Below are 24,699 nucleotides of genomic sequence, written 5' to 3'. Positions count from 1 at the left end.
TCATATAGTGTGAGATGAAGGGCTATTAAATTAGTGTTTATTTAGAGTTGGAAATGCCGTGATAATGGCGTGCGGTCACATTTGAATACAGCGGGTCGGCTCTGCACGCGGCCATTGTGTTCCGATTAAAAGCAGATTTCACGGCCAACAGAACTGCAACAAAAGAGGCAGCAGGTCCGAAAAGTTTGAAAAGACTTGAAGAGAATAAAGGAGGAAGGGAAAGAGGATGAGGGAGGAAGAATAAGAAGAAAAGGGGGAGGAGATAGAAGAATAGAAGAAAGAAGGAAGACGATGGAAGTGTGCCTTCATTTTCTCAGTTTTTTCCCCAAATGGCTAAGAATAGGCTGTGAGATGCTGCAGTTTTATTGTTATTATTATTACATTTAGATAGTGAGTGCGACAGGCAGCAACATCTTTTTTTACAGCTATTTTATCCGATATACTGTATGTACAGCCTCCTCATATTTTATCTCTATAAATGTATATACATTTCTATATTATCTCTATTTATATATGGTAACCATAGTATATATATATATATGCATGCCTGGACTTACCCCAAAAATCTTTATAAATCTTTAGATTACCTCCACATAATTATTTATAGCTTTGGATATGCATCACTCTACCTACACACATGTGTATGATCTAAATATAAATAGCTGTCATCTCTTTATATTAAATTTCTATTTGTCTCTACATCTGTAATAAAATCTCAATATAATTTTATTCTATGTATCTCTATACATGTCACTGTGTATTATCTGCATATATGTGCATTTATAAAGTTATATTTTGGTTCCATACATTTAAAAGCCGACCTGTCCAGGGTGTACCCCGCCCGATGTCAGCTGGGATTGGCTCTATGAATGTCTGTAAATCTACATTCCATCCCTAAACATCTCTGTATAATTGTATAATATGTGTGTATAAATTGCTCCCTTGTTGTTTATACACATCTTTGTATCATCTCTATATATTTTTGTATATGTATTGTATTGTATGTATTTCAGTGTGTACATTTTCTCTACTAATCTACAGTATAACTTTCTTTCATATGTATCCGTCTTCAAAATATTACATTGCATTATATTTATTTAGCTGATGGTTTTATCCATAGCAACTTACACTAAGTGCATTTCCCCATGTGGATACAACCCAACCACAGCAAGGATCACGCAAGTATCTCCATCAAATATGTGTATACAAGTCTGTGTGTGTGTGTTTTTCTTTGTATAACTGTGTATTCTCTCTATCTGTGTTTATGAAACTTTATTTTATGTATTTAAATACAGTTCCACATTTTATCCTACGAATACCAATAAACACGTTTAATCACTAAGTATTTATGTAACTCCACAAATGAGCTCAGTATTTCTGTATCTGTCTATATTCATCTTCATAATTTCTGTTTAATCTTTACGTACACTATCTCTAATAAAACCTGTAAGTATCTCAAATTTAGAAACTCATATTTCAAAATATGCATTTATAAATGTCTAAGTGGTCTATACATCATCTCTATATAAGGTGTTGTTTCTATATTATCTCTACTAATCTAACTAATTTATATTATATTTTTATATGTGTATAAAACCCAGTTTCATCACCATATAAATATTTACAGTAATTCTGTTTTATCTCAAATAAATTGTTCCTTAATTAAATCTCCACAATATCTGTACATAGCTTAGAATATTATCTTTATGTATCTCCATCAAACTCAACATTATCTCTATATATTTATCTTCTTTATATAAATCTAGCTCTAAAATTCTATATAGTATTATGCATAAATCTCTATCAAACTCAAATCTCATCAAAGTCTGTATTCTTTCTATTTCAAAATCTCTCTTCTTCTCATATATATTATTTATATTTAACACCAAATATGGCTGCCATGAAACACCAAAACACACTGAACAGGACTCACCAGCAACCAACCACTGCAGGAGGAGTTTACAGCAGGACAGATGGACCCCTGTCCAAAAACTGCTGGGTCATTTAGAGGGAGAGAGGGAGGGAGGATGACACTGGTTATATTGAGAGAAAAGAGAGAGAGAGAGAGAGAGAGAGTCAGTGGGACAGATGCAAGGCAAAGCGAAGCAGTGTTTGTCACTAACGCTATAGATTAGCATGTGGTCTCCAGCACAAAGCTGCAGATCAATACTGCTGCTCTGTACACAGCAGATGGCCCGGGACACAGAGAGAGAGAGAGAGAGAGAGAGAGAGAGAGAGAGAGAGAGAGAGAGGACAGAATGGAGAGGAGGAAGCAGGAGAAGGAAACGTCCTGATCAACCTGCATTGCTGCAGCTTTATTCCCATTTTAAAACCTCCTGCTTATGTTCAATCACAGCTACTGTGACTCACCGGGAAACAGAGCATTGAGTTGCAACCTGGATTCTTGTGTCTAACAATTATGCATTTATGTTTTGATGCATGTGATATAGTTAATTATCATTTGTTGTTTTGTTGCCTCCGTCTTTATTTCTTTAATAATTTAATTATAAACTGAGTTGACTTGAGAAAGGCAGTTCCTGATTCTCAGCGTGTTTCTCTAAAGGTCAAATCGAGTCAGTGAAAATCTAAATAAATGAACCCTGAAAACGTTTTTAACAAATTATATTTTCACAAGCTGATATTTATACAAAATTTAAACTTCCTTCAAACCACTGACACATTTTAACAGTTAACTTACAATAAAGACCAACTTTAACCTCTGTTTACAAAAGATGCTTACAATTTTTTTAAATTCTAAAATAGTGCTGTTACAGTTCCTACAGATCCTTAAGAAGTGTGTTTTTTAAAATTATTTTTAAAATACCTTTTAAATATTTTGATACATTAAAGAATACTTTAAAACTTAAATTATATCATGCTTCATTTTATGTTCAGTCCTTTTTAACTTGTCATAACAAGATTTAAAAGTAAATTGACAACAACACAAAATAAAGCTTAAAATCTTAAAAAAGCTTAAAGCTAACGTTATTAAATTATGTTAAACAACACACAGTATTCCTAATAGCTGTATTATAATGCAGATTTTAAAATGTATCTGAAACATACAACTTTGTAAAAAGCCAAGACAGTAAGCTGAAATACAGCAAATATAACCTGAGAAATGCAAATAATAACTGCAATGTCTCACCATTTGACACAACGTGACTTTGCACAGAGAGCAGATAGTCAGGCTAATGATTATCTCAGCAGACAGACAGTCGGTCAGTTAATCTTCTACTGTAACGGCACTAAGGTCTGCAAACAACTCAGCGACCAAACTTTTACTTCCACGGTTAATGTCGTGCGTGTTAAGATATTTAAATAAACGTATAATTAGGTCAAGACAATATTCTCTCTGCACTTTATTAGAATAACTCAGTGTTTCACAGCATGGTCGTGCTGAAGAAATTCCAAGCAAGTCTGTAAGAGGTCAACAACACTGCAGCCTTTGAAACATGCTCAATTTGCACAGTGTTACACACGTTATATTTGTAACTTGTACTTAACATTTGCTATTTTGTGATCATCCACATTAAAGGATGAGGCTGGTGAAGTTCTATATTTTCTTAGTGTCAACGAATCCCACGTAAACTAATAATGAAGGTATCTTACTAACAAGTTTTTCATAGGTATCAAAGCCTGATGCATCTTTTTTATATCTGTTTATTCTGACTCAATCCCACATACACTGTCCTGCTGCCCCAAATACTCACTATAGGATGTGGATTAATCCGCAGCTGAAAATAGGCCCCAACAAATACACTGTTTCCTCCTGTTGTTTGCTGTAAAATGAAAACAATGAAACATTAGTGAGGTGTTTTTAAAGATGCATGTCTTCAGTAAGATCCAATGGTTTGGGGCCGAGAGCCACAGACAGGTTTTTCAGACATGGACTATCACATTGTTGGCTTTTGGAGTGTTCACTTGGCCTGTTACTGTTGTTGGCCCCAGAGAGGAGAAGTGGCTGCACATCGTTGAAAGGCTGAATCGGGATTCCTCTCAGGTGACGATTGTGCTTGTGACTGTTCAGCGACGTTCAGGCAGTTAGAAGACCCCTATTATGACGTGTCTTTTGAATATTCATCATTTCAGTTCTTCTGTTATTCGTTTATACAAATTCAGGAGCATGTTTTTAGCTTCTTGAACTGAAATAAACCTTCTGTGAGGGGGCGGAGCTTGAGTCTCTGCCTGGCAGCGATGTTGGCGTTTTGTTTACACTGCCATATTGACTTCAATCACTTCCTCTTCCCCCTCCTCCTCCTGCAGCTGCTCCTTTACAGTCAACCCCACCACCACCTCCACCCTCCCTTCCCCATGTCCCTCATTACTTCATCCTTCTTCCCTTTCCTATACCTCTTCCATTTTATCATCTGGATCTTCCCCTACACCTCCCCCACTTACCAACTCCTCTTTCTTCAACTCCTCATCCCACTCCTGTTCCTCAACTTTCTTTATCTCTTCCTTTAACCCTCTCCACCTCCTTCTCATCTTCCACATCCTTCTCTCGCCTCTGGTCTCCATCTCCTCCTCCACCTCCTCATCCTTCATCATCTCCTCTTCCTCTTCCTCCTTCTCATACTTGCTCCTTGTCATTTTTCTTCACCTCCTCTTCCTCATCCTGCTGTGCCTCTCACTCCTCTCTATCGCGTCTTCTACTTTTCTCTCTTCCTCCTGCCTTACCTCCCATCTCCTTTCTCTGCATTGTGGAACGTCAGGTGGAACAATAAAATGGCAGCTGCCTCTCAAATCGGCTTCCCTCAGCAAGATAGCGAAAAGTTTTAAGAAGAAACAGAAATACAGACAGACAGACAGACTGAGAGGCAGGTCGTCCCTCAGCAGGCCCCCTGCCTGTTTCTCTGACAGCTGATCAGAAGGAGAAAATGGGTCAGGCTTCTGTTCTTCTGTCCTTAATTACACAACAGTCTTTAAACAAAGCAACATCTGCCCAACTACCCATCATGCTCCTCCTCCCCATCTCTTCCTTTGCCATCTCCTCCAGCTTCTTTTCTCCTTTTTACAACCTCTCATCACTCAGGCTCAGTGAATTTAGCAACACTCTATGTTACAGGTCTGTGATTTAGTAATTATTTCCAAGAAATGTCCATGAAAGAACTGCAAACGGTGGAGGAATAATACAGACACTTTTCAGTTGGTTCTACTCCAATTAATTAATTAAAAATAATTGCTCATGTGTAACACAGAGAGTCTTTTAGTCAGTGCACAGCAGGTCAGCTGAAGCCAAAAAATGTTGAATTTGTCTACAGGCAAGATTACAATTCAATAGATGGAGAGAATAACGTTTCCAGTAATAAGTAATTAATGAATATTTTCTTGGGCTTAAATTAATCTTTTGCTCCCTTTAATTAGTACCAAATTGCATTGTTCTTTACTGGAAATTTCCTGTGACTGGCTTTTCATTTTACTCTTGTATTATTGATGCTATGGGAGGGAGAATTTCTTATCTTATGTTTCCCACAAGCTCTGGAGGAAACAACAGATTTGTAACATTCACAGAACATTTTGCGAAATGTGCAGTATTTCAAAGAATATTCATGTAATGTTATATGTTTTTAACAGTTTAAAATTTTGACATTAAAGCATTTTGAGAACATTTTGATGCCTACAGAAATCTTTAAGGGTGTTATTTCAATGCAGGAAAATATTCAGCCAGGTTCAGGATCTCAGAATGGCTGCTCAAATCTCCAGTTTGTTTAAAGGATTGAAATATGGTGTGCTATTTCCTGAGTTGGAGATGGGTTGGAATGGGGGTGTCATTTACCTCCTAGGCTAACTAGCTACCTAGCAGTATCTCTAAAAAGTTGCAACAGAAAAATTGCCACAAAAATCTTAATTAAAATATTTAAGCAAACTGCTGATAGTAACCTCTGTCACAGCTTGAGTCCAAAGAGAAATCAGCCAACATGAACACAATTTCCGATTTACTGAATCAAGTGAAAAAAAAAGGCAATTTGGTCTGATTATGTGGCAATAAATAACAGGCACCAACCACAAAATAAGAGCAACCAGAAAAACAACCAGAACCATAATGTTAAAAAAACAACATGGACCATCTATTATTACAGAAAATGTATTTTTGATTGAATTCTAAAAATATTTTGACCAATACCTAAATTGGTGGTGGTCACAAATATCTAGTTATACTGTCTTGTGGATGAGGAGGAGGATCTTTCACTTTAAAAGTACAGTCAACCCTGATGTAATTTGTTTGTTTGTGTGTTTGTATCATAATTTACAATGATAAATGGGGTAGAATTATTAGTAGTTTAATATAAAATAGGTTTCTGATTGCTTTTGTTGTTGTCTTTACTGTTGTTGTTTTATGATGATGGATCAGAGCTAGAGAGGGAGACAGAGAGAGAGGCAGACAGAGTTATTTAGCAGTCATTTGTCCTTGGAAGTGTAATGAATTGTAAAGTGAACGGGCTACAGGCCATAATGCTCTCACAGTGCAGCTCCCACGCTCATCACTCCACCCAGAAACTGTCGATAACGTCCCAACACACACCAGCGCATCGTTTACACTGCAGCAGTCTGCACTCAACACTGTGAACTACACAGCTGTAAACATCTGTCCAACGCCACAGACCAAGTGTACTGTATTGTTGATCAACTCCTGTGATGTTGTATAATGTAATGTTATGTCCTCATACTTTGTGTCATGTCATATCGTGCCATGCCAGATGATGGTGTATCATGTCATGATATGTTAAGTCATGTCACACCATATCATGTTGTGCCACGCTACTGTATGTAATTTAATGCCGTGTCACATTATAGTTCTTTGGTAGTGTCATCCTTTCTCATGACACGTGCTTTAATATGTCACGTTATGTCATGTTATATCATATCACGTTATATTATGTCATGCCAAATCAAATTAAGGAATGTTTCATCTCACGTCACATCATATCATGGGATGTTAGTTCAACTCATGTCATATAATATTTAAAGTTGTGTATGCGGGATCATGCCATGTCAAATCAGATGGACGCTGTATTATGTCAAATTACATCGAGTACACGACATTACAAGGTTACAAATTATATTTATTTATCATTTTACCACACGTCATGTCATTTAGCATCATGTTGTGTCGGTGATGTTTTGGTCACACTGTAAATGCTCTGTATTTGTTTAGCGCCTTTCTAGTCTTCCAACCACTCCGGCAATTCGGAGTTGGAGATTGGAAGCCAACTCCGATTGAACCGCCAATCTTCCAATTAGTGGGCCTCTACCTACTGAGCCAAAACATGTCATGTAACATCAGATGTATTCACTATCCATAAACTGAGGAAAATTCCATAAATGTAACAAAATTCCATAAATGTAACAAAATTCCATAAATAAATTAATTAAAACATTATATTTCAAGCAGTCATTTGTTTTGTGAAATTTGGCAGCAGTCTGAACCAGTGACTTCCATGCTTCACTCAGTAAGCTGCGTTTATGTGCTGGGGGAAAGTTCAATAGTCAGGCGTCAAGTAATTTGTTGAAAAGATCAAACCTTAAAGACAAACGTAAACCTTTGTGGAAGTGGCTGCGTTGCAAGGGAGAAGAAAAGGAAAATGTCCTCAATGTTGGGGGAGGATTTGTGGTCTCTGACATCAGTCTTGGTTTAATCATGAGTTTAGCATTTGTTATTTCCAATCACCTTACTCTATCTCACCAATCAGAGGCAGCGGCTGATGAGATTGAGAGCTGAGATGAGATCAAATTTTAATGATCCCTGTAGGCAAACTGCTTCTTTGCAGCAGAAGCAGCAAAGGAGAAAAAATGGTGCCCCTTAGTTTATTACAAAAAATTCACAGATTAAATCAGTTTCCCCCCTACCCCAGATACACTACAGTGAATATGAATATCTGCAGGATTTAAACATCATTGACTCTCCACACAAACACTGCTGGATGCTGTCAGGCACCTGGCCTTTCTGTAAAAAGACTGAATTAATTTCACATTCATTTCCCTGTGGCCCCCTAAGTACACTGGACAATGTTCACTGAAAAATTCATATAGGGAGTTTACAGCAAAAATTATGAGAATACTAATTATTGTGAATTTTAGAGTGAATTTTCAGCATTATCTTCTATAGATTCATCTGCTGTCTTTCCTTGCAATTTAAGGACTTCTCATCTATGTTGTCTTAAAAACAACTACAAAACTACAACAGCTTCAAAATGGACCTTGAGGTGAAATTGTTTACTCAACCACTGGGTCAAGAAAAAGTCTCGATAGTAATATCATATGAATATTTACAGTAGGTCTATGTCTTTTCTTCTCATGCCCTGTTTAAATGCCTACTGTAGTTACATGAATATGATAAGGACACACTGAACTGAAAATTTGGTGTGCATTTCTACACCTTGTACTCACATTTAAAACCTACAGACGTGCCACTTTTGTAACATAAGGATCATTTTATAGGAATAGGTAGACCTACAATAGCCTAATGATTTTTCGTTGAAATCCCCCCCAGCGCAGCGTCACTGTCTTGACCACTACATACACAAAAGACGCAGATTGGCTAGCCTGCGCATCCGCCCCGCCCTCCTCATTCCTAACGGCCTCTCTGATTGGTCCGCTGCACCGTCAGTCGGACGGGTGACGCCCCTCCATCCGAGCCCGCTTTTCCCCCACCGCCACCCACTCCTCCTCCCGCAGCAGGTTGGGTTGAGCGGTCAGCAAGGGGACCGTGGACAGCTCCCGTCTGAAGAGCAGAGTAACGTAGGAGGAGGAGAGGGCTGGATATGGGGGAGCCACCGCACAGGCCCGTACGATCGAGATAAAAACCGCTTTTTTTATGTACACACGCCGGGGAAAATACACAAAGACACGGAGCTGGAGAGGTCTGAGGAGGACGGGGGAACAACCGCGGAAGTGAAGAAAAAGGGGGGATACGGCTACTGACCCATCCCGGAGCATCAGGGGAGAAGCAGCACAGAGAAAGGAGGAGAAGGAGACATAATTCCGCTCGACCTGATGGACTGAGAGGACAGATGAATGAAGACTGCCTACACTAACGCTTATAGATGCCTGGCCAAGGATCTGGACGCTTATGCCATGAACACGGACATGACAATGGACAGCATCGGCAGCCTGCATGGCGGGGTGGCGGTGAGCTCCGTGGCCCCTGATGCGGAGCTGATGAGCGGCCACAGCCCGCACCACGGCCGCGGAAGCTCTTCGGTAGCGGCGGCGGCCACCCTGCGGATACACCAGGACTTGGCCGCCGCCGCCGCGTCATCCCGCTCGGCCATGGTGTCCGGCATGGCCACGATACTGGACGGCAGCGGGGAGTACCGGCCGGAGCTGTCCCTACCGCTGCACCACGCCATGAGCGTGCCCTGCGACACGTCCTCTCCCGGGATGGGGATGAGCGGCACATATACCACCTTAACCCCGCTGCAGTCGCTGCCCCCCATCTCCACCGTGTCCGATAAGTTCCACCATCATCACCATCACCATCACCACCAGCGGCTGTCCGGGAACGTGAGCGGGAGCTTCACCCTGATGCGGGACGAGCGGGGGCTACCGGGCATGAACAACCTCTACAGCCCCTACCACAAGGACCACATGTCCGGGATGGGTCAGAGTCTGTCCCCGGTGCTGGGTAACGGCTTAGGCTCCATACACAACACCCAGCAGGGTCTCCACAATTACGGCACCACGACGCACGGAGGTCATGACAAGATGCTGAACTTCGACGCGCACCACACCGCCTCCATGCTGGCCAGAGGGGACCACCACCAGCACCGAGGCCTCGGTGGTCCGGCGGCCGGGATGATGCCGCACCTAAACGGAATGCACCACCCGGGGCACCCGGCCGTATCCTCGGCGGGTCACCACCCCCACCCCCACCCCCACCTCCAGTCTCCATCCCACGGGCCCGTGTTGGCTTCCACCAGGGAAAGACCGCCCTCCTCCTCGGGGACGCATGGGATGAACAGCTCGGGGCAGCTGGAGGAAATCAACACCAAGGAGGTTGCGCAGAGGATCACGGCGGAGCTGAAGAGGTACAGCATCCCCCAGGCCATCTTTGCCCAGAGGGTGCTGTGCCGCTCCCAAGGGACCCTGTCGGACCTCCTGAGGAACCCCAAACCCTGGAGTAAACTAAAGTCAGGTCGGGAGACCTTCAGGAGGATGTGGAAGTGGCTGCAGGAGCCGGAGTTTCAGAGGATGTCGGCCCTCAGACTGGCAGGTAAGAGCAGAAAAACAACAAACTGTGATGCCATGCTGCTGCCTTGGTTTGCTTTATTCGTCGGAACAACAAGAGGGATTGAAATCTTCCTCCTAAAGAAAATCCAAAATTATTTCCCCCACTGTCACTAATGGTGCTTTGACTTTTTATCTATCGCTGTTTTTGTTTTGGTGTTTCCTCGTGTATTCTCTCCAGCAGAGAACTCCAATTTAGATGAATGAAATTTATTTAGAATCACTGGTGTTGTGATTACCATTATTGATCAATAACAAAAAGGGATCGATACGAAATGACAAGGTCACGGGATTTCCCTCCAACAGTCCCCTCTCCCTCTGCACTGTGCAATAACCCAGATTTTATTTTCCTATCCCTGCGTGTTAGGACGGAATACGCTGCACATTGACTCAATATCAGCTATTTATTCTGCTCCACATTCCACCCAAATGAAGGCTTAAAAATAAGATAAGTCTCTTCCTGTTTTATATTTGTCTTTGTTTTTTGCAAAAAACAAAGAAAAATATAAAACAGGCAGAGGTTTCTTTTTGAAATAATTCTTTACATTTGGAAGTTTGGCACAACATTTAGGAAATGGTCCATTATATATGTTGACGTTTCCTTGTGTAAGATTAATTAAATCAAGAGGGTGAAATGATTATTCTCATTGTAATTCAGCGGTATCATGCTTTGATTTTGGTTACAGGGATTGTTTTGTTTAGCTGGTGCTGAGACTGTCATTAGCCTGTTAAAGGCTTATTGTGCTCTTCTGGTATTAGCGGGGAGAGAGGTGTGAGAAGGCATTCAGCGCAGACAGAGAGGGTCGGAAGAGGATTTGTGTTTGATTGTGAGAAGCTTGAAGGGGATCAGACAGCTGTGACATAAACATGAAGGTTTGGAGCATCAGTGGGTCTGGTGCCCCCTCTAGTGAGGAACCTGGTTTATGCCCCAACAACAACGTGCCTCTATTTTGTCTGCAGGGGACAGCAGCAGCAGCAGCAGCAGGGACAGAGCAAAATAAAAGGATCAGGTGACTTATAGGGATCAGGTTCAGTGTGAATTATGTTCAGTTTTTCAGGAATATTGTAACATGAACAGAGTTTAATGTTTCATGGGGTTTAGTTTGTCTGTGGTGAGTTCATAGTACGATTTATCATATTTGATGTACTTAACAGGTGTTTTTAAAGGAAATTCTGAAAGCCTAATAATAGCCTACATCAGAGAACTATAGCATGTTTGAATGTCACATGGTAGTCTGAAAAGACAAATGAAAAATTACTAGCATTCACCTGAATTTTTATTAGAGTTTAAACAAATCAGTGTGAAAAGAACTGAGTCCAGGTATTTGGATTTTCATCTTTCTGAAATATTTTCTTCTAGCAGCAGTAACTTAGTGTAAATCAGCATAAAGATAACATGAGTTCAGTCAGTTTTCTTAATGCAGTTTCCAGCTGCGTTTATCTAATCTTTTGTTCTTCAGCTATACATACATTTAAAAATTCAAAGAACCAAATACATTCAGTTACACAGATAATAAAATAATAAATTAGGCGAGATGCATATATCCATAATAGGTTTCTGATAAAAATAAATAATGTAATAAAAAATGTATAACTTGTCAGTATAAAGAAAGCGAAGGATGAGTTGAATAATCTTATTGTAAATGACTCAATCTGTTTGTGCATTTTTGCTTTTGGATATTGTGGCTTTAATGTGAAAATCATGTATCTCCAAAAGGTTAACCTGCCAAGAAAACAAGTTCTCAGCCTTCTGAAAGTGCATGTTTCAAAAATATGTGTTGTTGAGAAGTTTCTCAACTGACAAAGGAACACTTCCCAATAAAAATAAAAATCACCAATACATGGAGATACAGTGTTTTTTTAAAGCGATGCATGTTATTTGCTCAATGTCAAAAATTTCCATATGTTGTATGGCTCAAAATCTTACATGGCCAGTGTCAGAACATTAAATATGAATTTTCAGAATCAACATTATTTTACTAGCAAATAATACAAATATAGATATATAACTAAACAAACCTAAGGAAGCATATAGCTTGAAAAACCACGAGATACACATATACATTAACAACCAGACAAAAACATACTGTCTATTAAATTAATGCTGAGAGAGTGTGTGGCAGTGTGAGGTATGCTGCAATTAATATTACTTTTGAAAAATGAAAAATAAATGATCAAATAATGCTTTCAAACAGTATTTTGTTATAAAGCATGCAATATTTGAAATTATGTGGTTATAATTCCATTTGTAAACTTCCATTTTATTTGTTATTGTCTAATTAAAAACAGTGTCTCTGATGGTTTTGAAGTTTTCAGTGGATTAAATGCTCCTTTGTGGGTTGAGAAAATTCTCCTACTTCTTCGGCTGAAATAAAAAAACAAAACAAAACTTCTAAAGCCCAATATCCAAACCCAATATATTACAAAAATCTTAAAAGCTTAAATCATGTTTTATATTGTCCTGAAAAATTTTGGAGATATTGTTTTATGGTAATTATAGACAATGTAGTGTGGCGCTTGACTTTAAGTAAGAGTAATATACTTTCACTTTAAATTGATGTGTATTCCACTGTGGTATTTCTTTTTACATACAAACACTTTTTGCAACAGAAGTGAATACAGTATGTGAAGTCTGTGTATGTCTATATATATATATATATAGACATACAGATATATATATATATACATATATATATATCTTTAGTTTTTAAATGAAACATACATGTTAAAATGACAAAATGACCTATATAAATGACTTATCTAAATTATACAAAAGCATAATAAAAATGTACTGTTTGTTTTGTGTTGTGTAGATGCAACCTATATGGAGTTTACTGTATACCATTCCTGAAATATTCCTAAATGGAGAGTTAGTTTAGTCTTATTTCAAATGACTATAATAATAATTCTAAACTGATCTCAGAAATAACCTGACTCATGTTGTCATTGTTTTTCATACCAGTATCAATCATTTTGCTGTAATAGGATAAAAAAAATCAATTGATCCCCGTGAGGGAAATGTGTTTTTGGTGTTTCAGTAGTGAGTTTATGGAGATCGTATCATATTCTGAAGTCACTTATCTGCTCGGTTACGTCTGACACATACTGGTGTAGTTATATATTTAGTAGCTGCATCATATGTTTGTTCCTATCTGTTCATTATCCTTTGCTCTGACATTTATTGTGGTTGTTTTTGTGAGGCAAATGAGGCATAAGATGCAATATTTATGGCATACACCTAACATGGTTCCAAGTGGCTGAACAGACATTGCTGGAACTTGATTGGAATTTTTTATTTAATAAGCCTACATTCGGTCATGAGATTTGGTCCAGCCCAGACCCCTATTTTTTAAATTTGTGCACGTATTGTTGTGGATGGGATTACCTGTGAAGGATTTGAGTGTTATTTCATTGGGGGCACTTTGATTTTCAGTGCTGGTATTTGACAATGTAGGTTAATAGACAAAAAAACAATGTGATTGATGGTGGATGGAGGGTGAAGCTGGAGGAGAACAGGGGAGCGTCCATGTCGTCTGTGCTTCCCTGCCTGTTGTAAAATGTCAGCATGCAGATACACACCGTACAGTCTTGTACTTATTGGCTACTGCTGTCTGATGGAGCTGCACTCATCTGCCTTCCCCATGATAATGAAAAACACTTCCTGGCTGCTGTTTTCTTTTTCAAAGGGTTCACAAGTCAAACCTGAAATCATTGTTACGGTTGGATAGTGCCAACATTTACGGTACCTGAGTTTGCTACTGATACCAACATGATACCTCATCAATTCCTTACCTTGAGTAAATAGCTACAAAAACTTTTTTTCATTTAAAAAATTAAAGAAATCAAAAGCTGTTCGATTTACATGCTGTATCTTCTTAATAAGGTAGTCGCTAGTTCAAGAGTCAAGAGTCAGTTTTGTTGACAAAAGGCAGGTGCTGCAATCTAGAAGCTAAGTCTAAGCCAATTAGAGGTAGGCTATAGCCTATGAAGTGTGAGCATTATAGACAACTATCCAGTTGTGCTGACCGATGATCTTCACTTAACCAAGTGCTTGTCAAAGACAAAAAAACAAATGCCACTATCTTAAGGAATTGCCTGGTATATTGGGAAATCATCTGGTCAAGGACGTGTTTAGCCTAGCTAAAGCACATAGATTGGAAATGTGGGGAACTGTATGAAAAAGAGAGAACAACTAACTAATTCACAAATTTGAATCAATTCACTTTTGGATTTTGGATCACTTTGGATCAATTTAGCAGGTACATGGCACAGAGTTATCCGGAAAAGGAACAAAATGTCTTTTGTCTAGCATAACAAAAAGACTGGAAGCACTACTGGCATCAAGCCCATCGGACAACAGAATAGACTGGTGACTAGCCTGTTAGCTAACAAGAAACAGCATGTAAATCTGGAGGGTTTGTTGTTTTTCTCTTTTGGTGGATGAGTTAGCAGTTTCCCCCTGCTTCCAGTCTTTTAGCTAAGCTAGTTTAAATATGCAATGGACCTATCGCTACACCAAATGAAATTATATATTTTTTTTCCCAGTTTTACTCTGTACTTGTAACTGTAATTGGCGTCCTGTGGTTTCACAGAGAATGGGTCAATATAGTCCAGGTTTTTACGTCAGAAACACGCACACATATCTGTTTTTTGTGATGAGTATCTTCAGTATACTTCTAGTCCATTACCTTTTGCTAATTTCATCAATCGCTCTTCATTCCATGGTGACTTTAAAATCACTGTAGAAACTGAGGGAGCTTCAATTCCTAGATCAACAACGCTACAAAAATAGAGCTGAAGTCAAAGGTTGGAGCTGCAACATTCAGACAATAGATAGCAAATATTCCATTGACTCTGAGACGAGCAGAGGAGAGAGAGGAGTGGCATGCAGGGGGGATGAAGAAATGAGAGAGAGGGGAGACTGGGTTATTTTTGGTTTTTCTCTTGCCTTTATATGATCCACATTCATGTTCTGTAGACATTCACAACAATGAAAATGTTAAAGATAATGATAAAAATGATGTTGTGAATCCCATCACATATCCTCCCTTGGTTATTTTGCTTCCTTAATTCCTCTCCACTCTCTCTAAATCAGTTTCTACCTCTCTAAGTTACTGTCTTGATGTAGTCCTTAATTGATTCCAAATAACTGCTGGCATGACCCCAGCATGCAGGTAAAAATGCAAAAATGTGAATTTTGTCCACAGACAAGCACACAGTTCAACAAACTATGTGTGGAGAATAAAGTTTCCAATAATAAATGAATATTGCTTTCATATTTACTTTTCTTTCAAGGAAATTTCATCTGTCCCTATACTAAATTCCATGTTTCCAAGAAAGCTTGAGTTAACTCTCTTTAACCTATTGACGGGCATGTGTCCACCAGCTTACACCATCTCACACTTACCTGGGCCTGGGCGTTTTACCGCCTACCTTGTTTCCTCTTCCCCTTTGGATTGTAGTCCAGGGCTTGTCCTCCATTTCCACTTTCTTCTTTAGACTGTGGTAGCTAAGTCTTCCTAGTTGGTAGTCCTCCCCAGTTCTTCATTCGATGTTAGGATGGAGCATAGGCATAGACAAACACCTGTATCTTACTTGTGAGTGCTTTGGTGGTTTTCCACTTCTCAGAACCACAGAGCATGACAGTCTTTACATTGGTATTGAAGATACTCAGCATTGTGTAGTTGGAGAGCTGGTTTGATAACCAGATTGGCCATAGTATCTTGAATGCCTACTTCAAGTCCTTTGTCTGCTTCTCCATTCCTGCTGATGTTGCTCACTAAGTAAGTGAAATGCTCCATATCCTCTATGGCCTCCCCCCTGAGTGTAATGGGAGTAGTAGTAGTTTCGGGTTTATTCTCATGGTCTTAGTTTTTCCAGAATTGATCTTTGTCAAAGCTGCTTACATCTATCCTGTAGTCTATCTGTCTTCTGCTATGTGTGGTTTTCAAAGACTAGTCTGCTAAATCAAAGTCCACTGGATTCCTGTCCTTTGGTTTTCAGTTGTTCTCTTCATGATCCAGTCAATGGCAACCAGGAAAATCAAAGGAGAGAGGAGGCAACCTTGCCATACTCCTTTTCTGTTTTAATGTCAAATATGTCTGACAGCTTCCCCCTGTAGATGACATGACATTAAATGTATGAGTTTAGAGGGTAGGCCATAGTGACCTAGGAGCTTCCATGGCATTTCCCTGACCAGGCTTCAAAGGCTTTTTCAGAGTATACAATATTAACATAAAGGTTGCTGGGGATGGACAGTAGCATTATGCCTCTCCGGTTGTTGCACTCAACCAGGGGAATTTATTAGCAAAATATTAACATATAAAATAATAATAATAAACTATTGTTCAAATTCACAGTTGCACATTTCTTAATTCTGTACATCAAAATCAGACAAAAATCACGGATAGTGTGTATATCTTAATATTAGTGGTCAAAGGCCCTAAAGACTGCTGCAAGGTCTTTTGAGCACTATTTGAGGCATATTTTATCCTCTTTTAGGTTAGTAAGATTTCGGAGATCATCACATGTACAAGCACAAGTACAGCATGGTGTCGTCTGCATAAAAGTGCAAAGATACATTAAAATGACAAATTAAAAGGCCCAATGGTTGCATATAAATAGCAAATAAAATAGGGATAACAACAGGCCCTTGAGGCACTTTTAGTTTGTACTGCAGCATAATACATGTCATCAAAAATTTTATTACATTAGAAAAGAACAACATGGCAAATTGGCTCTTTGTCAGGTACAGAGGTACTGTATCTGTTTTGGTGTCCACATACTTTTAGTCATGTAGTCAAAGTACAGTATTGCCAAAGCAGGTTTTATAAGGTTTATAATGTGTGAAATTTTCTAAGAATACAACAAATGATATGCACATTGCTAAACACTATATTATAATAAAAGAAAACAAGTATGAAATTGCTAAATGTCTCTCTGGAGCCTTTTCTGTGTGCTTCTTTCGCCTCACCTTAAACCCCAGTTTGAGTCTTTTTCTTTCCCTCGTCATCTCTCTCCTCCCCTGGACCTGTCTCTCTCTCTCTTTTGGGGGGAGGTATTATGTGATCATCTGGGGAATTGAGCACAAGAGCAGAGGTAGCAGCGGCCCAATGAATTATTGATGGGAATCTCGGCGTGACCCGCCTCGGTCTTTTCACTTCACTTCTTCTTCACCTCACAGCCGGGTTAACCAGTCAAAATGGAGGGAGGTAGAGAGAGAGAGAGAGAGAGAGAGAGAGAGAGAGAAAGAGAGAGAAAGAGAGAGAGGATGAGTCCATTGTTTGGTTGGAGGTTGCTGCCGGCCTGTGACTCACTGTGAATTATGGATGAAGAGAAATGCTCGAAAAGGAGGCTGAAATCAGTGTTAGAATAGGAAAGCTCATATAAAAGCTGGAGTACAAATAGGAGCCATGGTTAATGGTTACATATTTAATTCAGTATAATGTACATTTCCACAGCACTTATCATATCAGTACACCAACAGAGTAATGAATACTCACCATTCTACTGCTCGCAATGTCCCTTTTTAACACAAATACTGTTCTCACCGATACATGAAATTGTTTCAACCTTGGCGTTTTTTTGATTGCTGTTACGTTGCTGTCAATGAAACTCAACACTTCCTACAGATATTTCAAATTAACAGCCTACCTGAAAATGATTGCACACTTTGCACTGCTAGAAGGCTTTTCACTGTAATGAAGGAACATGGCTCACTGATGTGGTTTTAATGTTTTTTTTACAACAATGCAGCACTATGGCACAGAGGAATCAGGCTTTGGATACACAGATAATACCGGAGAAGTAGAAGTTTTTCCTCAAGTTGTTGACTTGACTATCACCAGCCCAGCCCACTGAGAAGAGTCAAATTGTGCTGAAAATCTGAATGACTGAACCTAAATATTTTCCATTTTACGCATCCTGCAGCAAGCAGACACAGTGCATTATTTATGAGTTGGACTCTGCTTTTTGACACAGATTACCAGCAGTTACTCTGTGTGTGTGTGTGTGTGTGTGTGTGTGTGTGTGTGTGTGTGTGTGTGTTTGGTCTTACAGTTTCAGACTGTGGGAATGCAGTTTGTGTCTGTTTTCAGGGTTTCTCTTCTGACCTCCTGCATATTCTCAGGCTGCTATCGATCTGCAATAATGGATTTCAGGCTGCTGAGAGGAGACTTTTGATGTTTGTTTGTGTGTCAGCATGAGAAGATTTGACAGAAACAGTTATCTCTGTCCTATCCTGTCGATAGCAGTATTGGAGTCTGGAAACTGAGACATGATAAAGTCTGGTTACAGGTGTTGTGCCAGTGATGTCACTTTAGGCAACGTTGGTTGGAGCTGAAGTTTGAAAAAGGAAATACATTTGTGGGTGTGAAGTGAGCTTAGCCAGACCTCTTTAGCCTGCTTCTCATCTCCTTGAGGCTGGAGGCTCCAGGCTACATCAGCCTCTACTAGCATGACACACCCGAATCTCCGAACCAAATAATGTGTTTTGGAACGCACTGACAAATGTCCTAGTACGGTGACTAGGTGTGAGAAGTTGTTACTTTGCTAGGCCATGAGCTACCTCATAAAATACTCAGCTTCTAGCCTACCTGATATTAACATGTGATCTGTATCTGGGTATACGGATCAAGGAAAAACCAAACTGTAAATGCACTAGGGGTGTAATGATTCACTAAATCCAGGGTTTGGTATACCTTTGTTTTAGGGTTAAGGTTGGGTTTTCAATGCAACAGGGAAAATGTAGAAAATAAAACAGTGACTTATTTGCCATAATTCTTACTGTACAGTAAGAAACTCAAATAATGGCATATTGTCAGTAAGAACAAATACATAACGGAATACAGTTTGACACTAATCGTTGTCCATTTGTCCAATAACTAATGGTCCCATACAGTGGATCAAATAGACTATTTTGACAGTAATTGTTTGGGAGTACTGAACCGACGAGGTTGCATCCCGAACCGAACACCCTGTACCGAACGGTTCAGGACGAATACATGCGCCGTTACACCCCTACAATGCACTCGGCATTTATTATTTATTTATTCATATTTGCATTCAGAATGTGATCGGATCATCAAAAAACACATCTGAAGGTGGTTTGGCTTACTTATTGATCAACCAGGTGAAAATGACATCTGTACAGTTACAGATAACAGAGTCACCTTTATCTCTGCCTCATCCTGCTATCTCAAGGTGCCTGTCAAAGAGACACAAGCCTTTTTTTGGCAAAGGAAAAATGAGTAGAGCACCGCAGCATTTCTTTGGGAGAATCTTGAGGGTCACATGACTGACAAGGGTAGCTAAATTAGCACTAGTGCTAACAAGGTTCTCCTCTAGCTCTGATTGTCTTTTTTTAGTATTTCTAATGCTAGCCTAGTTAGCAACGCTAACAAAAAGTAGCCTGCAAAAGCCTTAGGCTGTCACAGTGGTCCCTTGAGAGGATCTCACATTGCTTCCCTTACCTAAGACGCTGTTTGTACCTCAGCTCTGCCTACCAGATTTGCATATTGAAAGAACAAGAACACTTCTGAATATCCATTGTAAATGCCAAAGATCATATGTCATTATCTAGATAATGTGTGCAGATACAGATTGCAGACAATTACCAGAAGGAGACTAGAGTCAAAAGGTCTGACGTGATTCCAGAAATGCATGTTTTTGCCTCTGTCACTTCGAGACTCTGATTGCATCGTATTCATTCAGTAAAGCACCAAGCTCTTTATCAAATCTGTAAACTCCAAACATCAGCTTTGTGTGTTTAGACTCTCTACAAGCTTCACTGTAGCTTCCAAAAAGAAAATCAGAGGCATAGCATAGTGATTTCTTGTTAAGCATGTCCACACCAATTATGGTGCCCCGGCGGTTGTTGGTGGTAGAAGTGTTGCCGGGGCCATCTGAGTGGCTTGGGTTCAGAGGAGAAAATGGTCCTGTCGCCGCTTTATTATGGTGATCAAATCAAACGTGACACCTGGACTCTGAGCTCATCGAGGCAGAGCGCTCAGAGAATACACACTGCACAATTAGTCAGAGCTGCACAATTCCACACACACATGCGCAGGTAAAAAGCAGCAGGAAGGACAGGAGCACAACTTTCAATCAGGCTTAAAGGCCCTTATCAGCTTTTTCACGTCGTTTACCAGAATTTACACAATGTATATTTAAAACGAACATGCCAGTAATTTTTCTCCATCAGTCTTTCTCTCCTTCCACCATCAGCAACACTCTAAATGATCAAGATGTTGTTTTGTGATGTAAAGCATTACTTTGATATAACCTTGTAACGCTGAAAATAGTCCCCATCATATGCGCTGTTTTGAGTAATGTTGCCACATACCAAGACACACTGTAATCAGTAATTAGCAGCATTTTGATTGGCTTGTTGGTTGGTTTTGGATGAAGTAACCCTTTTTCTTGTCTAAAACCAAATTGTTCTTGCTTCTAATGTTTATTTAATTTTTTTATACAAAAGAACATCAATTCATTACACCTGGAAAAGCATTTTGCGTGGGATAGTTTGTAAAATGTAATATTTTCAGGACCCGCTTGGGCTGATGATGCTGCATGGCGAGTGGCTTATCCTGTAAACAATACAACGTGTTCATATTTGTTCAACGATCCGGTATGTATTTGGTCAAGGTGTCAGAGTCTCAGGTCTAATCAGTATTGGAGACTCGTAGCAATTTAGGTCAGACCTGATCTAGAACAGCAGGAAGAAAGTCTGAATCCAGTTCAGAGGCTGATTGTTTACAATATGTGTAAAACATTACGTGGGATACATTTATTGATGTTTATGTGAGGCACATAGATCACTTTTAAATAGACTGAGTCAACTGAACGTCACTCCCCAATCCCATTACTTCTTATCTTGTCTTTCTCTGGTTTTTATGTCTTCTTCCTTTAGAATTGTCTTTTTCTCGCTCTTTCTATCTTTGCTGCCTTGTTTCCTTCTTCTCGTTGTCCCTTCACCCCTCAGGTTCATTAGTATTGGTGTCACAGTGCTGCTGAAATAACTCTGTCCGGAGGCGGAATGAACAACGACAGGCAGGACAGAACTGTCAGGCAGCAGGCGGGGTTTATGGTGAAAGACAAACAGTGTTAAAAAAAAAAAAGGAAGGGAAATGTCTGGTTTGACCTTGTGTCTAACCAAAATCCTGTATTCACTTCTGAGGATGACAAACACATGAATACATCAAGTTGAATTCTATATTTGAAATTCTGATTTAAATAAGGTATTATTGTGATTACTATTAGTTATATATCAATCATAATTAACATATAATTATTATGATTAATGTTTTTATAAAAGACAATAATTATATTTATTATTATCAATAATAATAATACCAATGTTTCACAAATTAAGTACAAATTTTTTTTCTTATTTTTATCTGTGGTTGTTTACTGCGTCAGCTGACATTTCTCGGTATGTAAATGTGCTGATGTGTATCTATAACAGATCAATACCCTGATGGCCAGATACTGAGACCGAACAGAAACAAGGAAGTGGACGCACATTCTGTTTGTTGTCCTTCCCGCTATTGTCTCTGCTCATTGTGTTGTATTTGGTTATGCTGTTTTCTCTCTCTGTCTGGGATTCAGTGAGGTTTATTTCTGAAATGTGTTTGTGTATGTGTGTGTGTGTGTGTGTGTGTGTGTGTGTGTGTGTGTGTGTGTGTGTGTGAAGCGGCAGTTTTGGGCTGTGGATGGATCGATGCCTTTAATCCCGAGCAGATTAAAAGAGCATTAATACTGCCAATGATAATGTAAACGGTGCGGACCCAGATCTCCATTGATCTGCAGGAACCTGATCCAGAACTGTTCCTGGAAGAGATGGGGGGGTGGGAGGGGCTAACTTTATACAACAGAGACAGACAAGCTGAATCTGAATGGCTCATAATAATAATAAAAATAACAGCATGGACACTTAAATGTGCAATATGATACGCAAATCAATAACTTATTGAAAGGAAGTAGTATGGTCTGTAAAGGATGCAAACTATCTCATAATTCTACCCTGTCACCAGAAAAGAACATTGATATTTGACAATTCTGCAAAATCACTGATTTCTTTCTATAATACCTGCTGAACCGTACAATACCTGCTAACAGCAGTTAAGGTTAAATCGTGATGTCAGGTTTTTAAAAAGCAAAAAAACAATAATTGCAATTTTTGAATTTGGACATTATGAGGTGTGTAATTGTCCAGGGGATCCATAGGTTGTGTCATTTCTACTAGTTGTGTTGTCAGTGTTTGCTGCACGTTTCACTGGGCTGCAAATGTGAATTGGTGAAGGTGCCTCTAATATTGCCTGCATTTTATTTCTTTGCAGCGTGTATTTTTCTTCTTTATGATGTGCATGTGTCATCAAATTGATAGAGATGTTGGGTTTATTTTCTTGTGTTTTGATTGTTTGCATGTTTGTGCATGGTCTTCTCTGCAAGCGTTGTGACCTCCAGCTACACTTGTGATGGGATGATATATACATTTCTTTATCTCACCTACGTGTAATGTGTATTTCTTTTGTTGTCTTTTTGTGCTGATTAAGTCTAAACCAAGCCAAAAAATACCAACAAAACAAAGAACATTATGTGGGTCAGATTGTTCTTATTTGTCCCTCTTGCCCACCTCCTGCAGATTTGGTGGTAAAAGCATTAAAAGCAGCCAGTTTGATGTGTATCAGACAGATGGGTTTGAAGGGAATCCTCCTCTATTTGATTGTGCCACATAACTGGATTCATTTAGCTGAATCTGTCTGTTATTGGATTATGTTTCATATTGGATGGATGGGATCCAATTGTAGATATTACGGCCTTTAATGTAGACAGGTTTAGCAGGACAGAGCAGGCAGAAACATGTCGGAGAAAAGAAAAAAGGTACAGGCAGAAAATAAAGAATAAAGATAAATAATTGCAGGGAATAGAACAGAAAAGAAAAAAGGAAAACAAAAAGTGAAACCAAGTAATAAACATAAAACTCTAATTCTATTAACTATAAAAATGATAAACAATAAAAGTGGGTATAAAAAAGGGTGAGAAAAATAAAATACTCTGTTTGGCCAAAAGTATGTCGACACTCCTCTTTATTCGGTGCGTCTGTCTCCTCAGTTTCTCATCTCTGAGCTGCTTTTCATCTCTCAGAGCAGGAAACCTGAGCAACTCGTATCGCTTGCCGCTGATCGTTCGGAGACAAACACAGCGGTGAGTGGTTTGCCAGGATGTCCGCTTATAGCTGCCCAGCCTCCTTTTGATCAATCGCAGATTACAATACAATCTATTGATCAGAGAATATTATCTTTCTGCCTGTGTTTGTTCTCTGTTGGAGCAGTGTACTGTGAGACTGAGCGCCGATCGCATCAGGCTGGCAAAAACATCACTGATAAGAAAATGTACTGAGAGGCCGGTTAACTCATCATCTATTAGTCAGTGTGTGTGTGTGTGTGTGTGTGTGTGTGTGTGTGATGTCCAAACAGAGCTCCTCTCTTACTTATCCTCATTGTCAACATTTAGCAGGTTAAAGGTTAGTGACTCTTTTCCCTGACGTGTTTAAAACCTTCTCTCCGGAGACGTTCACTTTTGACATGTAACCCTTTTTCTTTTACTATTTTTTTGCTTGGGTTTCACTTTTTACAAGCTCGTAGCACAGTCACTTTATGTTTTAGGGACCTTTTTTCTAGATCTAAATTTAGACAGGTTAAGTTCCTGAGTTCCTCAAAAGGTTACTGGTCCCCTGGGATGGTGGAAACTCCTGGTGAAACAGAAATACCATCAACTGACCACTATCAACAACTGAAATAGATTTTTTGTCTGAATGTTCACAGGTTTTTAACACAGCCAATATCTGCATATGAGTGGATTGTCAGTGTTCCATTGGGACATTCTGAACCTTAATAAAGTAAAACAAATTGGGGGTGGGTGGGGCACTTCTGTTTCTATTTAGGATAAACATATTTGAGTTCTGGCGCTGTAGTTCCCATAATATTTGGATAGTGCAAACAGCAAGTAGAATGTTGCCATGATGCCAGTGGCTGGTTCCCAATTTCCTCAGTATTTGCTACATTGTGCTCCATCTTTACTCTCTGCCATTTAATTCAAACCTGCATTAACTTTAGATTTTTCAGAAAGCAGAAACATGTTGAAAACACAGCCCTGACATATCATCACTCTATGGGTTGATTTGACGAACCTGTTAGCAAACAGCTGCTTATTTACACATTCCATCAGATGCAGAGCAAGATCAGCCTTTACTTAGAGTTGTGTTTGTGTCCACTCTGTCTTTGTTCTCCGCCAGCTCTTGAGGGAAATGTCTCTTTAGCGGCTAAATGCTCCAAGCTAGTTGCTAATTGTATCTATCTGCTGTTTGGTGCCGGGCAGGTAGCTACAGTGGACTTTTCGAGATTGTCTGTTGAAAATAGCTGCGTGATGTGAGCTGTGAAAGTGAACTACAACAGTAAACAATGGGTT

At 39.4% G+C, this 24,699-nt stretch overlaps 1 protein-coding gene across 1 annotated transcript in view; it reads left to right on the top strand.

Moving 5' to 3' along the window:
* The first annotated feature begins 8,762 nt into the window (after window positions 1–8,762).
* Window positions 8,763–24,699, top strand: part of onecut2 (one cut homeobox 2) — a 30,028-nt gene continuing 14,091 nt past the window's right edge. Inside the window, exon 1 of the mRNA XM_046067030.1 lies at window positions 8,763–10,216. Within this exon, the coding sequence (XP_045922986.1) occupies window positions 9,019–10,216 (1,198 nt within the window). The 5' untranslated portion in view covers window positions 8,763–9,018. The remainder of the gene's footprint in view (window positions 10,217–24,699) is intronic.

The sequence above is a fragment of the Micropterus dolomieu genome, linkage group LG13 (assembly GCF_021292245.1).
Source record: "Micropterus dolomieu isolate WLL.071019.BEF.003 ecotype Adirondacks linkage group LG13, ASM2129224v1, whole genome shotgun sequence".
Classification (NCBI taxonomy): domain Eukaryota; kingdom Metazoa; phylum Chordata; class Actinopteri; order Centrarchiformes; family Centrarchidae; genus Micropterus; species Micropterus dolomieu.
Note: the sequence above shows the minus strand (reverse complement) of the source record. Positions and strands in the feature narration are given on the sequence as shown.